This window comes from Martes martes (genome assembly GCF_963455335.1).
Source record: "Martes martes genome assembly, chromosome: 9".
In the NCBI taxonomy this organism is placed as follows: domain Eukaryota; kingdom Metazoa; phylum Chordata; class Mammalia; order Carnivora; family Mustelidae; genus Martes; species Martes martes.
In genome coordinates this window covers 102,850,368-102,867,419 of record NC_137896.1, presented here as the reverse complement: position 1 = coordinate 102,867,419, position 17,052 = coordinate 102,850,368, and the positions used below count along the sequence as shown (strand labels likewise).

The 17,052-nt window shown below is 47.0% G+C and overlaps 1 protein-coding gene across 2 annotated transcripts in view; it reads left to right on the top strand.

Moving 5' to 3' along the window:
* MERTK (MER proto-oncogene, tyrosine kinase) overlaps positions 1-17,052 on the top strand; it is a 113,233-nt gene that overhangs the window by 22,947 nt on the left and 73,234 nt on the right. For both annotated transcript variants that reach the window (XM_080812661.1, XM_080812662.1), the window contains exon 2: positions 6,673-7,081. In XM_080812661.1, the coding sequence (XP_080668787.1) occupies positions 6,673-7,081 (409 nt within the window). The remainder of the gene's footprint in view (positions 1-6,672; positions 7,082-17,052) is intronic.

Below are 17,052 nucleotides of genomic sequence, written 5' to 3'. Positions count from 1 at the left end.
TTTCCGGGCACCCAGGATTGTAAAGCAGATTGATGGCACCGGACACCCAAGGCAGGGTTGAATTAAATAGGGCTGACCAACCTGCACTCTTCCTCCCGCAGGCCTGCCCCCCGACCCTGCCCAGTCATCCTCTCATGGTTTAGAGGGCCTCCAAGGCCCGGGTGCTGCCCAGTGCACCCATTCCACCCACTACCCCGGACCTGCAATTTTAGCGGCTTCCGCTTCCTATATCCCTGCGGCTGTAGTCCCAAAGCTTGGAGAGGAGGAAAGGAGCTAATATTACGAAAGCATTATGGAGACCAGCCAGCCCTGAGAAGATACCTTTGAGCCCAGAGCCTTCTGGCCATCACAAGCTAAAAGTTTCTTTTCTCCTCTTATTCGCAGGTGCCAATTATGCCCTTCCAGTGTTGCTGTTCCCTATGCACTGACCTCTCTGATTAGTCCCAGCACTCAGTCCTACAAGGCCCAGGCCTAGCCTCAGACATCCTACTTCAGGTGGCCAGCAGGCCCCAGGTGCAGATGCTAGCCAATGACAACAATGTCAGCCAAAATCTGTAGAATGTTCTAGCAGACCATGGACATCTGGCCATGTCCTACCACCGAGGCACTCTTTGTAGGAGATCAGAGAGGCTAAAGGGCTTTTCTGAGGTCATGTCTCAGGCAGCAGGGGACTTTCCTGGGCAACCACTGAACAGTACTAACCACCAACCAGCCCACCTGCCATCACGCACACTCAGCAAGCATGCAGCCGCTATTTGTGGACTTAAAGGTGGGATGTGTTAGTTGATGACACAGAAAGTAGACTGCTAGCTAGCATTCCCCAACTGACCAATTGTGAGTCTACCGGACTAAGGTCCCTAAATGTCTGGCCCACTGTGGCTCATGTGGTTGGTGGAAAGGTGCTGCTTCAGAGGCATGCCAGCATCCCATCTCCGTCCCACTCCCAGCCACAGGAGTGTCCCTGCCTGGACCACCTCTATTCCTTGCTCAGCCTTCAGAACTCTGCCCACATCACACCCATTTAGTCCATGGAAGTTCACTGTGCATTAAGTCCGTGTCATACATCCTGCTGGGCTCAGGCAATGGCACCTCCAGCTTCTGAGGAAGCTGTAAATTTGTTCAGAAAAACAAGGCAAACCTGCATGAAACAATGGACATTGTATCTACCCAGTTTATTTGTTGTATGAATAAATACTTGTTAATCATGTCCCATAAGCCTGTCCCTGCGCTTGGCGCTGGACGTCCATGAGGGAGACACAATCCCTCTCTGTACAAAGCTGATGTCGGAATCTGGTCAAGGGCTGAGTGGTAATGAGCAACCGGCAGGGATGCTCCATCAGCAGCTGGAGGGCTGGATGGGCGTGGCCCCCTGCAGCTGGCAGTGTAGCTGCGGGAACAGCTGGACAGCTACTCTCTCACCTGGCTGGGAGGCCAGTTATCCAAGGCTACTTAGTAGCAGTCACTTGGGTACGGTTGAACTTGCCACTTCATTGACTTATCCAGTGCACAGAAGGAAACAATCTGGAAAGGGGAGGAGCGGAGGGTGAAGTTTCTTGTGAATTACACCTAGATTACAGCAGGAAGCAGCTGGCTTTTCCCTGTGTGCCTAGAGCGGACCAAATTGTCATTCAGTCTCTGTGGGCTTTAATAATCTCTCACACTGATTAAACATTGTCTCCAGTGTGTGTCCGTTTAACTGGCTATCATGTTGCCTTTTGCTGTTTTAAGGATTAGTTAACAGGAGCATGTTGGTGAGAATTAGAAGGTTGGTTGTATAAACAAGGCTTATTGGTCTGGTCTCCTCCTTCTGTCATAACTCCCCCCACCCCCCAATAATTTTAAAGTGGTCCACTTCTGTAAGGAAAAACAGGGGGAGGGGCATTATACAGGGAAATAGTCGAAACAGTGAAAGGTTAGTAGCTTAACACGTGATCTCTGGTCATTGCCCTGTCTCTTGGGTCCAAAACCTGGGATTGGTATTTTGCCTTTTTTTCATATTATCCGTAATCACTCAGGGCTCCCTGTCTGCACTGCAGAGTTCTAAAGCACCGTTGACACAGGCTGTTAAATAAATAGCAACCCCGCCAGCGGCCCCCACAGTTGTGCAGTGGGAACCTCACCATCCTCACTGTCCGTGAGGAGTTGTTCAGCCCTTGCTCTCAACCCCTATAAATCAGCCCCTCTCAGGTATTGGAGAGTGGCAGGTTTTTACTGATCCGCAATAAAATAAGAAAATAGTAAGAAACAGAGGCGCCTGCGTGGCTGTGTTGGTTGAGTGTCTGACTCTTGATTTTGGCTCAGCTTGTGATCTCGGGGTCCTGAGATGGAGCCCCGCGTGGGGCTCCCTGCTCTGTGCAAAGTCTGTCCCTCTCCCTCTTATCCTCCCATGCTTGTGCTCTCTTCTCTCTCTCTCAAATAAATGGATGGGTAAAATCTTAAAAAAAGAAGGAAGGAAAGAAAGAAAGAGAGAAAGAGAGAAAGAGAGAGAAAGAAAGAAAGAAAGAAAGAAAGAAAGAAAGAAAGAAAGAAAGAAATAGGGATGGCTGGACGGATGGCTGGATGGCTCAGTTACTTAAGCAGCTGCCTTAGCTCAAGTCATGATCGATCCCAGGGTCCTAGGATCAAGCCTTGCATCAGGCTCTGGCTCAGCAGGGGTTCTGCTTCTACCTCTCCCTCTGTTCTCTCTCTCTCTCTCTCTCTCAAGTAAATAAATAAAATCTTAAAAAAAAAAAAAGGAAAAAAGAAAGACTAATAGCTAACAGTTACTGAGTGCCGATTATGAGCCCGACATAGGAATTCGTCCTTTCTTGCTAACAGCAACCCTGTGGGGCACCATTATTGCCATCCCCACTTCTCCTGTGAGGAAGCTGAACCAGAAGGCGCCTCCTGGCCTGTACTCTTCTTACAACAGCCAGAATCATGACCACTCCAGAGAACTCCCCTGTGTTCTGAGATTACATCCTTCCTAAGAACTCAGTGTCAGACTGACCTTTCTGTTGCAGGACGGTGGCGATAGTGAGTTTGGCCCCTCGCCTCTCCCCCATCCTTCCTGCTTCCTGGCGGCTCTGCTGGTCAGGTCTTTGCTGTCTTCCTGGCAGGTTTCCCACCTCCCGGCCTCCTCCTTCCTGCTCCTCTTGCTCCCACTCAGCCGGATGTCAGTGCCAGGGTCAAGTATGGCTGTGACCTTCCCTCTCCCCTGCTCAGAAACCTTCCAGGAATCGCTACTGCTTCAGGCAGGACTCGGGCTCTCCACAGTCAGCCTGTATTTACTCGCTCGATCACTTTGGTCCAAACATGGGAACGCCACCCTATGGCTACATTCGTGTTCCCAAACTATTAGGGCCTCCTTTTTCTCTTCAGTTTCCCACCACTCCTGCCACTTGAAACCCTGTCCAGTTCCCCTCCCTCCTCTAATTCATGCCTTTACTTATTCAACACACCTACTTTGAGCATCATCTGTGAACTGGCTACAGGGCAGGTACAAGGCCTCTTGGGGCTCTCAGTCCAATAGGAGAGAAAGAACTGAATGAGAAATCATAGGAGGTGTTACAAAGGGGAGGGGCCCCAGCACCTAATGGAGGAGGGCTAAGTAGTTGGAGGGACCAAGGAAGGCCTCTCTGACACTGTCAAGAACCCCCTCCCCTCACCCCAGTTAGCTCTATCCCATTTCCCCTGTAACTCCTGGGTCCCTCTGCTGCTCCCCCTCTGGGGCAAGTGCCTTTCTGTCCCCCATTAGACTATCACAGCAAATCTTAGACCCAGTGCTATGTAAGTACTGGTTGGGAATTGAATCATTGTGCTCACTCCTGGCAATTCAACTCATGGAGCTTAGCTATCTTTTCAGCCATCGTAGTGATTACAGGTTGGGTTTGATCACCTGACATCATCTGAGTGGGTGGCTGGGCCTTTAGTTTGTTTGGTGAGCTGCTTAGCTCATAGAAAACTGAAGACTGTATCCAACTGTAATCAGGGGTTATTTTGCAGGGTTGGGATTACAAAACAGGTTTCCATTTTATATTTTCTGTGTTTCTATAAATATTTGAATTTTCCACTACCAACTTGGGTTACCTTTATCATTTAGCATTTTAAATGTCTTCAAGTAAATTAAACAAACCAAAGAATTATTTGCTTCTCCCACTCCACTTGTTTGCTTTCTGTTTCAAGAAAAACAAAGTTATCCAGATGTACCACTGACTTCCCACTCCCATGGATGTCAGTGAATAAGGACCATGGACAAGTTTGCTGACCTAAGAGGCAAAGGTGAATTGTAAGTGCTTCAGAGCCTCAAGAAAAAGAGCGTTCTTGTGGACGGTCTGAAGGCATAAAAGAAACGGCCAGAGCATTCATAACTGCAGAAAGTGTCCCCAAATTCAGAGGAGATGGTGGAACTGGATAGGACCCAGGCAGAGCTTTGCCGTTCCCTGCTAAGAGCCCAGGCCTACCCTCATGCATAAGATTTGCCTGGCATGGGGGCAACAGGAGAGGCAGGGGCCCCTCTCTGCAGAGTCGCCCTGACCTCCACTCCCTGGAATAAATGAACACTCCCATCACAGCACACTCATCTGTCTGGATGGCTGGGCTCAAGGCCAGCCTGCTGCTGACCCACATAAGCCTCCTGCAAAGCTTGCAGAGGGCCCCTGCTCTCCCACAGCCACTGAGACCTCAGGCTAAAGGGAAGCAATGAGCTTTCCCCAGTTTCTTATAGTGAAATCTCTTCTTCTCCAACCTGGCATTCACCCTGGAGGTAGTTCTCAAATGCATCAAGTATGAGAGCCGACCTGGGTTGAAAGAGTACATAGAGAAGACTTCCTAACAGGAGCTGTGACCTTCAGCTGAGGAAGATGTGCAGGCCAGAGTGACTTGTAGGGAGGAAGCCAGAGGAGCAAGTTCTCAGATCCTTTCTTCTGCCCCCCAGATCTCCTGTTTGTATCTCCATTGGCCAGATAAGTGCTTAGTTCACTCCTTATCCTAAACATTATTTGTTGCTTATCTGAAATTCAAGCTTAACTAGGCATCCTGTGTTCTTATTTCCTAAATCTGGCACAGCCCTAAGCAGAGACCACCCTACTCTCTCACACACACACATACACACACAGGAGCCCAGGAGGGTGTGACATTCTGAGTGTGGCAGAGGGACAGCCACTGAGTGGGTACCCCCAGTCACTTACTCACAAAATGCCAGACCTGTGAATCTCCCATTCTTTGCCTGTCTCAAGCACTTGAGGCCAACATGTTTGAATCCATAACCACCAGCAGAGAATGTGTGCTCCAGAAGTGCTATGAAAAAAAAACAGAACAACTACTATTGTGGGCCAGTATTTTTAGAAATACTCATAGGCCAGATGAAATCAACATTTCCAGGTCCATTCCAGCAGGGGAGCATTTTACTGGAAGCTCCAAGTCATTCCGTTGTAGGTCATGTCATGAATGACTGATGTTTTCCCCCATACCTATAGATGGGTCACGTTGAGGCGCAAGAATTGTAAACTCCTGTCTTTGTGACCGGTAGTAGCCTTTGCAAGATCACTGGTTGGATTTGTGGCATGGTCTGTGACTGGGAACACAGTGAGAAAAGTGATCTCAGGGGCCATCGCCTTCCTGCCATGCTGTTGAGTTGGGTATGAAGGACTTTGAATGAGTCACAGTTTTGGAAAATGGGTGGAGATGGTCAAAAGGTGCAAAGGTCCAGTTATAAAATAAGTAAGTCCTGGTGATGTCATATACAGTAGGGTGACTATTGTTAATAATATTATATTGTAAAAAAGCCAAAATACTGTATTGTATCCTCTCTGCCTAAGAGAGTAGGTCTTTAAAGTTCTCATCACAAGAAAAAAAATTTTGTAACTGTGCGTTGTGATGGTAGTCAGCTAAACTAACTAGATAAACATTGTGCAATATATACAAATATCAAATCATTATGTTGTGTACCCGAAACTAATATAATATGTCAGTTGTATCTCAATTAAAAAAAAAAAGAAAAGTGAATTTTTGAATGGGTACCTGGGTGGCTCAGTCGGTTAAGTATCTGACTCTTGATTTCAGCTCAGGTTATGATCTCAGGCTCGTGAGATCGAACCCGGCACTGGGCTCCATGCTGAGCATGTAGCCTACTTAAGATTCTCTCCCTCTCCCTCTGCTCCTCCCCACGCCTGCCTCTCTTATACTTACACGTGCTCTCTCTCTAAAAAAAAATTAAATAAATAAAATAAATTTAAAAAAGGAAACAATTTTTGATGGGGGGTGTTCTAGTTCTTAAACATTCTTTAGGAGATCAGTGAACCGATGAATGAACTTGTGAATGAGAATATACATCCAGACGTGTGTTAAATACGTTCTGCTCATGTTTTCTAAGGACACTGAGGATACCCCAATTCTCTCTCATCGTGGCCTTAGAGATTGGGAACCGATTTGGAAAACCCCATTATTTAAAAGGCTTAAAGTCAGGGACACCTGGGTGGCTCAGTGGGTTAAGCCTCTGCCTTCGGCTCAGGTCATGATCTCAGGGTCCTGGGATCGAGCCCCGCATCGGGCTCTCTGCTCAACCGGGAGCCTGCTTCCTCCTCTCTCTCTGCCTGCCTCTCTGCCTACTTGTGATCTCTCTCTATCTGCTAAATAAATAAATAAAGTCTTTTAAAAAAAAAAAAAGGCTAAAAGCAGATTTCTGTTTTGCAGCTGTGGCAGAGGTGAGGGAAGAAACCAAGCCTGACCTCCCATTGCCAGGAGGCCTGCAGGCTGACCACGTGCCATTATCCCTTCCTCACACCAGTGGGTACCAGCCTGCCACGATGTCTTCACCAACCCAGCCTGGACGACCACCTACAGGGAGTGCAGCCCATGCCGGGGTGACCTCTGCTGGGTCAAAGCTCCTACCGCCTCTGGCATTTAATCATACAATTGGCCACATAATACTCTCTGAACATAAGGATGTCAAATTTAACTGCTCCATCAATATACCTACTACGTACCAGGACATTGCAGTTATTTCTTGGTGGAAGGATGAGAAGGAGTTGGTCGGGGCCCATCATGCCATTACTCAGTTTTATCCGGATGACGAAGTTACAGCAATAATCGCTTCCTTCAGGTATGTGTTCTTTCTTCCTTTCCTTTTTGAATGTTGTTATGTTATTTGTGATTCAAAAGTAAAAACCTCCTACGTTAAAAGACGGTTTTTTGGTTTTTGTGTGAGCAGCCCTCCGGGTGCCGTTAGAGTGCAGATTCACAGCGGACAGTCTGTGTGGTTGATCTCTTTTATGTAGATCTTGGCCCCATTCAAACTGGATTATCAGAGGCTCTGCCTTCTGGGGAACCACTTCCCCCACCCCGACCTGCAAGTCATGTCAAGCTCCCACTTGACTCAAGAGCTCTCCCAGTGAGTGGGAACACTGTTTTTTGTTTTTTTTTTTTAAGATTTTATTTATTTATTTGACACAGAGAGAGACAGTGAGAGAGGGAATGCAAGCAGGGGGAATGGGAGAGGAAGAAGCAGGCTTCCCGCCGAGCAGGCAGCCCAATGTGGGGGTTGATCCCAGGACCCTGGGATCATGACCTGAGCTGAAGGCAGCTGCTTAACAACTGAGCCACCCAGGCACCCCAGGAACACTGTTTCTTTCCAGGTGTAAAGAGACATCTAAATTACCCTATGGGCGTGGAGCTTTGAACACATTCCCATCCCTTTCATTGGCCTTATCCCCCCTCTCTCTTCCACCTGTCCCCAGCATCCCCTGCTCCTGCAAATCGTGGTGCTGACATTAGCCCTCATGCCTGTTGGGGTGGGAAAAAGCTGGAAAGTCTATAAAGACTGGGGAAATGAGACAAACCTTAAGCCACCTGGGTCACTGTCTCCGTGTTCCACTCTGTTTTGGCAAGGGCCAGCCAAATGTGTTGCGGAGGGGGAGGGTTGGCAGGGCTAAGCCAAGTCAGCATGCACATCTGGAAGAATCTGTTGTCCCGAGGATTGCGTCATCGTATTTTCAGCATCCTGCAGACAGCCAGCTGCTTCTCCTCTCCACCCTCCCTGTTTTATTTTCTACTCTCTCCTCTTTCGCTAGGAGGGGTTTGGGTGTTTTGTTTTGTTTGGTTTTGAGTCAGAGTCTCCTTGCATGGACAGCTTTGGAGTTCAGTAGACCTGTGGTCCTAGAAAGCTCCAAACGAGGTCAGAGGCACACAGTTGGAGCAAGTGCCTTTTTCTCTGGGATTCCTCCACTCCGAGCAGAGACCTCTTTGATCTGGGACATTTTCACTTTCTCCGGCCTGATACTCATGGCTGTCCGAGACAATGTCATGTCTTCTGGTGAATCATTTTGTTTCCTTTTCAGAAAACTGCTTCAGAGATGCCACAAGGCTAACAACTCCGGTTCGAGTTGAGTGTGTCCATATACTTCCGCAAGATACACCCCTTTTTTTTTTTTTTTTTCGTATTTTTTCTAAGTTACAGGCTTGGTTAGCATCAAAGCAAAGAACACAGCTCTCACATTTTCCACTGGTTGATTTAAACTCAGGCTGGGTCTCTTGGGCTGCCATTCTCAGCCAGTGGCTGAGACCACTCAGGGGACTTGACTACATATTTTTCTCCATCAACTACAAAACACAGATGTTTTACCATGCTATGGACACAGCTTCTGATGAGAGATCACCATTTAATAATGAATAAGGAGCAGTTTATATTTTCTTAAAGATTTTATTTATTTGAGAGAAAGTGAGTGAGAGAGAGCGAGCGAGTGAGCATGAGCAGGGGGAGGGGCAGAGGGGAAGCAGACTCCCCGCTGAGCAGGGAGCCGTGCAGGGCTCTATCCTGAGACTCCGGGATCTTTACCTGAGCCCAAGGCAGATGCTTAACCCACTGAGCTACCCAGGTGCCCCTAAGGAACAGTAAGCTTAAAGAAACAGAAAGCTGACACATTGGGCTCATCAGGTATCATTAGGAGGAAAGCACTACCCTGCTGACTCTCTGGGCTGGGAGTCCTGAACAGGGGTCCTGCCACTGGCCAGCCAGGAGACGATGGGGTAAGCTGCCTTCTTGCCAAAAAGATGAGTTTGGACCCCATGACCAGCAGCTTCAGGTATGTCCAAAGGGGCCATGAGATGATATCAAAGGACCTAAATTGGAGAGTTTTTAAACTTAAAGTAGATAGTGGTGTATCTTGGATTTGTGTCTTCAGAGTTCAGAAGGGGACCTGGGTCATATCTTTAGAACTTTAGAAAAAAGGTTATACTTTTGCACGGATTCAGCTTCATTTTCATAAACTCATTCTGAAGTGGGGGGGGGGGAATCTTATCAGACTTCCAAACTAAGCCATAAAACAGATATAGTGCTCAGAATTCTTGTAAATGGTGGACGCTGTGCTGAATTGAGTAGCTTGGGGGACAATACCAAGTCTAATATCTTTCAACTGTATTAAGGTCATGTTCAGGTGACCCAGGAACTGTATAGTGATTCATTATCGTGAATTAATCAAGATTGTAAATATTTGTGTAATTTCTTGGCGGGAGTGAAGGATGTTGGAGACCCTGAATTTGATATCTTACAGATGAGGATCCTGAAGTCCCTGTGAGCAGGGTGACTTGTCCAGGGTCACTAGGGAATAAGCCGTCACCCTTAAGCAGGGGGCTTGATTTGCATACCTGTGGTGTCTTCTGTTCTTACATCTCATGGGCCCTAAAACAAATCTACTCTGGTTCCCAGTAAAGAGTTAAAGATTAGTGCTAGGCTTTCCATGTGTGGAATTTAATCAAGAATTCATTAGCCTGTAATTTTGTTGGAGTTGCCATTAATAATACCTGTATGGACCACATGTATTTAAGGGAATGGACAAAATACAGATGTGTGTATATTGGCAGAGGTCAGAGGAATTATGGAGAGAAACACAAGGTATTTCAAGTCAGAACATGGAGCCATTATTCTATAAGGTGTTGTTATAAGAAAGGCTGGGATTCACATGAATTATGAAAATGATGAGGTCTTCAGATTGAGGCCCCCACAGCACTTTGTATCAGCATGTATCCTTTAACTAGGAAGCAGTTGGCGGTTGCTAGAGACTGACAAGATTGTGGATGTGATTTAACTTTCTTAGTCTTTCTCAGTTCCACATTTCCTCTTCTATATTGGACAGACCCTACACTTAGACACTCCCAAACGCTCCATTCTGAAAACAAGTGTTAGTCAAGTGTCTGGTCTTTGACCCTAAAACAAGACCCTTTTTGGTTGAAGGTGTACATTAAGGTGTGTGCGCACTTAAGGCAGTGGAGTTTTCCCCTCTTATTTCTTCCATTGCTTCCACACACCCCCTCCCCACCCTTTTCCATGGTGGCCCAATGCCATCATGGCGCCCTCTCCCTTCCAAAGGAAGAAAAGACCGTAAAGTAATTTACACTAAGGAAAGTGTTCACATTCACTGGTAACGTCGTTTTAGACACGAGGAGTAGAGATTTGTTTTTCCCCCAAATCACCACACAGCCCCTGCTCACCAGTTATAAAAACAGCCAGCCTTGCTCATGAAGGTGTTTACAGGCACCTTACTGGTTGAACAGCTGCCTGAATGAACATCTGGACGTTGGGGTAAGGAGGGTAGAGCTGGTCTGTGTCCTGCATGGACCTGTGAACAGGATAGAGGGGAAGAGAGAACTAAGGTCAGGGGCAGAAGTACTAAGATAGTGTTAATACGTTAAGGTGGTGTTTCCTTCAGATTATAGACTTGGCCTTGAAGGGGAAATCAGGGGAAAGGACCTGACATCTCCCAAGAGTCCATTCATCTTTCAGTCAAACCTCAGTTTACTGAAACTGGGGGATGGGTGAGAGGGTAAAAATGACAGATGTTCACATGCATTAAGTACAAGTCCCCTCTACTTGGGCAAGACTAAAGGAGATGTAACATCATGAAGTAGAATGTTCCTGAAAGATTTTAGAAACTGCTTGGTCTTAGTTCCTGTAGGTATATATTTTCAAGTTACTTTATTTTATTTTTTTAAATTTATTTATTTGACAGAGATCACAGGTAGGCAGAGAGGCAGGCAGAGAGAGAAGAGGAAGCAGGCTCCCCACCAAGCGGGGAGCCCAATGTAGGGCTTGATCCCAGGACCCCGAGATCATGACCTGAGCCGAAGGCAGAGGCTTTAACCCACTGAGCCACCCCGGTGCCCCTCAAGTAATTTTAATAGTGATATATGTACTTTGTTAAATACTTAGAAAATACCAAACACATACAGAGAAACTGTGGCCCACAACCCCGAGGAATCTTTTCCAACCACATATAAATTTAGTATTCCTGAAATGAAATTGGCATTTCATGACACAGATGATTATGTATCTCATTTCGTTCACCTAACGTTATGAATGTCTTCCTGTATAATTAAAAGTCTTCAAAATATTTCAGTGGCTCTATAAAGCACTGTGCCCTGCTGTGGTAAAATGGAAACACATGTAGAAGAATGTAAATGAAATTGTAAAGGGAAAACCTTAAAGATTATTTTCAAAATTGCAATACCCCAGGCACATACAGGGGAAGAAATAACTGATATAGTACTTCAAGTCTAGATGCCCTCTTGAGCTGGGTCCATTCTGTACTAATAATTCACATTTTTTTCCTCTTTCACTTGAATGTCTATTATAGGTGTAGGAAATCCTTGGTGTCTGCTAGTGGATTGCGGTATTCCTAATTAATGGCTTGGGGTTTAATCCTGAAAATTGCACTCCCACCCTGCATACCCCACATTCCTGACTGTTATGCCCCAATAACGGGTCCGTGATTAAAGGAGCAAGACTGGTACAAAGCGAAGGTCAAGCAAAGCTTTATTTCGCACCAAGCATCAAGAATCTAACCGAACGTTTGGGGCTGCACCTCTTGCAAGAGAGGGCGACCCTTCTCTGTTTCACAGTCTAGCTTTTAAGGGCAAAGGCCATCCGGTTGGGCCTGGCCACACACAGGTGACCAATTGAATTACAATTTACCCTAGTAGACATTTGAATCAGCCTATTACACCTTGATTGGTGCCAAAAGGGTTCCCAAAGGGCGGGGGCCCATACTCCTTGGTAGCTAGGGAGACAGTATGCAACCCCCTACTGATCGGATGTCTCCACCTGGCCTGACCCACCTTTGCATCTGGGCTTTGTTACCTGGAGCTGGTTTCTGGGACTTGTTTTTAAGTGAATCCCCTGGGGGAAGGGGAGCAGGGACAGTTTAAGGGTTAAACAACAAGGTTTTTGTTTAACCTCAATGAAAGCCTCTTGCTAAAATATAAAAATATAAAATAGGTCCTTACACTGACCTCATCCTGAATGGTGTGCAGCTCAGGCTGTGTTTCTCCACAGCTTCTTGCTTTTCTCCTTTGCAGGACTTTAAGTCACAGGGCTGGGCTCTCCGACCAACCATATGCTGCCTCATTTGCATTTCAGCTTGATACCAACCTGAAACTAGCTCATCCATTTGTGCAGATCCCAGGATGCTGCAAAGCCAGGGTCTTTCCCTGGAGTCTTTCAAAGAGGGTATAATTTGGGGGTACACTCTGGCTTTGGCGGAAACACTGAACGGTCGGGTAAAGCGTTCCAGGCCATCACCAGCCATCAGACCAGAAGACTGGGGAGACCAGCTCTCAAGTAAAAACAAAAGCTGCTGTTCCTGTAGGCAGCCAGCACCTGCAGATTTAGTTTATTGGGGTAATTTGTGGCCGAGGGAAAGGATTTGGTATGTTTTCCGTGTGGCCTCAGGATTCCCCACTGGGAATGAAATTCTAGCTTAGTTGTCGGAAGCTAAACCTGGAAGGACTTTATTGGTTTCTAAAAGTTGGGGTTCTTTAAAAAAATTTTTCCATTTTTAATTTTTTTCTTGTGGTAAAATATACATAGGCCACAATGTACTGTTTTAACCCGTTCCACACGTACGGTTCAGCAGCACTAAGTGCATTCACTCTGTTACACAGCCCATACCACCAGTCCTGCCCAGAACTTTCTCATCCCCTCAAAGGGAAACTCCATGCCCGTTGAAGCCTAATCCACATCCTCTTTTCCCCCAGTCCTTGGTGACTCTATTCTACTTTCTTTCTCTGCAACTACTCTAGGTACCTCATATAAGGGGAATCGTGCAATATTTGCTCTTTTTCTGTGTTTCTTTTAAGAACACTGTAGCACTTAGCCGCTCCTGAAGAGCCATTCCAGAGCAAGGCTGTCTAGCTGTGAGAGGTCTGCGGGACAGGGATTCTCTGTGGGTCCCTGCAGCTGGCCCTGGGGCTCTGTCCAGGTGGTTCCTGTCTAGACGCAGTGGCTGAGTCCGTGTGGTGGCTTTGGTTTTCCCTGATTCAGATGTTTGTATTTGACCAAAATCTGACACGATTTTTATACCTTCTTGGAAGCGATGCATACACATGGTAAATAAAATACTCCAACAGTTCAAAATCCTCTCTTCCACTCCAGCCTCCAGCCGTTCCCCAGCGAGGAGCTGTGGTTATCCACGTCTCTGGTATCTTTCAGAGAGATTCAGTCCATATGAGTCGTGTATGTGTGTGTGTGGTGTGTGCGTGCCTGGCCCCAGAGTTCATCTGTTAAAATGTTCCAGCTCTGGTTAAATCAATACCCAGGAGTCAGCGTTTTTTGTGGCTCTGTAAATACTGTTTTCAGCTGAATCATGTAGTAGGTTCTGATTACATCTTACTTCTTTATAGCTTTTTGATTTTCCTCAATTTAAGAGCTTCCTTGTTGGTTAGTTTGCTTAATTTTCTAAGTATCAATCTCTCGTTTGTCCCTAAACTCTAAAAGCATCTTCTCGCAAAGTGATGAAATTACTAGGCATCTTCTCGCGAAGTGATGAAATTACTAGGCTTGATTTTTTTCCTAGGAGTTTCCTGTCCTGGAAATGTCCCTCCTCCTGCTCCAGTCAGGGCAGCTTGCCCCCCAGCCCTGGGGTACAGCTCAGTCATGCTACCATCGTGGGGGCCCTTGTTGCTCATGTTACCACCAGGAGCCCCAGGTTCCACATACCCTGACCCCCAACCCCACCTCTTGGCTTTGATTCCCTCACTTTGGCACAGAGCCCACCCTCTGCTAGTGTGGATTTTGCATGTCTGAAAATGCCGTTGTTTTTTCTGCCTTCACCTTGAGGTAGTTTGGCTGGATACAGAATTCAAAAGGAAAATAAATTTCCTGTTGTCGTTCGGAAGTCATTGATCTATCTCCTTTTCGCTCACAGATTTGTTCTTGAGAAGTGTGGTGCTGTTCTGATTCATGGGTTGTGCTGCTTTACTTCTCTCTGGAAGCTTCTGGGATCTCCACTTTATCTTGGAGTGGTGACATTCCCTGGTGAAGCCCCTTAGTGGGTCTTTTCTCTCCCAGTGTGCTGCCCACCTAGGGGCCTGATTAGGAAAGACCCAGATCTCCAGTTCTGGGGCATTTTCTTCAGTCATGCTCCCCTTCCTGTGTTCTTTCTGGAACTCCTCTTACTCAGTTGTTGGAATGCCTAGATTGCTATTCTGAGCTCAGAGCCTTCGCTAGGGAGCCTCCAGAGACTGCCTGCTGTTTCCTTTAGGGAGAGGGAGGAGCTGGGGGACAACCGCTCCTGTGTCCACCTCCCCACTCCCTGCACTATAAGTAAGATGGCTACTGGCTTGCTAATTAACGCAGGCACATAGCCCTTCTCCCCACAGGATTGGTCACCTTTTCCTGATACGAGTGACTCAAGTTTTGATCGTGTTCTCTTTGCACTCTCCTTTTCTATTCCTGGCCTGGATTTTCCTTCTTTGCTGATTGGCTTAAGGTACTCCTAGACTTTTTGTGCCTTTTGTGACTGACTTCTGCAGCCCACGTTGGGCTGTTAAAATATTAACTTATGCCTAATGCTTTCTCTCAATTCTCAGGGGCCTCTGCACAGATGTACTTTGCATCCTCGGGCTGCTTTCCTGGGGCTCTGCCCTGCAGGCCTCTGTGGCCTTCACTCTCCCTCTGGTCCCTGGCTTCCTAAGTTAACATGGCAAACCTGCTACAACACCAGGGTCCCAGACCCCAACCCAGAGCCAAGTTTCAAAGGCATGGCTGGCCTCATCCTGTCAGATCTCATCATCAGTCTGGCCCCTGGGTCTTGCCTCAAGAAAAGGATTCCTCTTATAAATGAACTTGTGAAATATGTGGAAAGGACCCCCCCCCACCCCCGGCCCTTCAGTAGCCATGACCTTGGTATTTTTTTGGAACTGCAGAGGAGACTAGACAGGTCAGCCACGTAGGATCTTCAGGAGCTTCCAAGAGCAGGGTGCACCATTCAGCTACTAGCTGATACTCATGATGGACAGTGCCCCATTCTAGACACATGCTTCTCTCCTTTTCTCTTCCTGCCACCATGACATTCATGGTTTATCAGAAGAGTGTCGGCTAGGCCCTTATCTGGAGCTGTGAGGTCTCCTCCCATGTTCTCCTGGTGACCTATAGACATTGTGACTTTGGTTCCTGCCCTCAAGCATGGAGAGACCTGGCCTTTCTTTGCCCTTGAGTCTTTCCTAAGTGCAACATTCATTCATTAGGGGCAATTCCAAAATTATACCACTCCTACACAGGAATGAGGGGAAAGGTGAAGACCGTATTCTAAGTCAGTGGGGCCGCTGCTCAGGTTGGCATATCAGGAAATGCAGGTAACAGGTGAGAGTCACGTTATTCGGTCCTGGAGCTAATAAGGCAGTAATGTTAACCCAGGCAGCTCTGGTTCCCCTGGTTCTGAGTGTCACCATTGTTGTTGTTTTAAGACTTTATTTACTTATTTGAGAGAAAGAGAGGGAGAGAGAGCATGAGCAAGAGAGCACAAGCAGGGGAAGCTGCAGAGGAAGGGGGACAAGTAGACTCCCCACTGAGCAGCGAGCCCGACATGGGTCTCGATCCCAGGACCCTGGGATCATGACCTGAGCTGAAGGCAGATGCTTCACCAACCGATCCACCCAGGTGCCCCTGATTGACACCACTCTTGACATATATTTTAGTTACTCTGCTGATCAGAAGCGAAAAGAGATCTGCAAAATGGCATTATTGGGGAGAAGTTGTAATTTAAAATTCCTGGGGCACCTGGGTGGCTCAGTCAGTGAAGCGTCTGCCTTCTGCTCAGGTGGAGCCCCACATCAGGCTCTCCACTCAGTGGGGGGCCTGCTTCTCCCTCTGCCTGCTGCTCCCCCTGCTGTGCTCTCTTTTGCTCTCTGTCAAATAAATAAATAAAATTTTTTTTCAAATGTTCCTTTTTTATTCTAAAAACGTGTGTTCAACCTCCAGGCGTAGGCGCCTCACTGTGGCAGCTTGGCTCCTGACCCCCTGTGCTGTGTTTATCCTGGCAACTGCCGCCTGTTGCCTATGGGACCCGTGGGCCAAGATGGTGTCTCCTCGCACCTTGCCAGCTTCCTGCTCTCTTTTAAGCGTTAAGTCTCCGTCCTCAACAAGGACTTTATTTTGCTTTGGGATAAATAAGTTGTATCAGGGAGCAAGCTGCTGGAAAGGAAGATGGACCCCTCCAAGGTTTTCTTCTTTCACTTTTCTTCTTTGGCCATGACCTTTCCTCTGTCTGGTGAGCCCAGTAGAAGAAGTCAGCGTCTTTGGGCCAGGGAAGGTGTCCTTCCTTGGAGGGTGTCTACGAGCATTTCAAAGAGTTCCTCATTACCTCATCCCTTCCCACCTCTAGCTAAGGACTGCTATGGTGTAACTTCCTGCTTGTAACATGCTGGAAGGGTGGAAAGCAGGATTCTCCAGCTCGTAGAGCCAAGGCCACCTGTTTATAGCAGATACTTTACAACATGTCATGTTCAAACTGTAGTATAAGGAAACAAAATAAAGGTGATCTGTAATCAAATAATATGAACGCAAACGGGTGCCTGGGTGGCTCAGTCAGTTAAGAGGCTGCCTTCGGCTCAGGACATGATCCCAGGGTCCTAGGATCGAGCCCCACATCGGACTCTCTGCTCAGTGGAGAGCCTGCTTCTCCCTCTCCCTCTGCCTGCTGCTCTGCCTACTTGTGCTCTCTCTCCATCTCTCTAATAAATAAAATCTTTTTAAAAATATTTTTTAAAATTTAAAAAATAAATATGAATGCAAACATACAAATG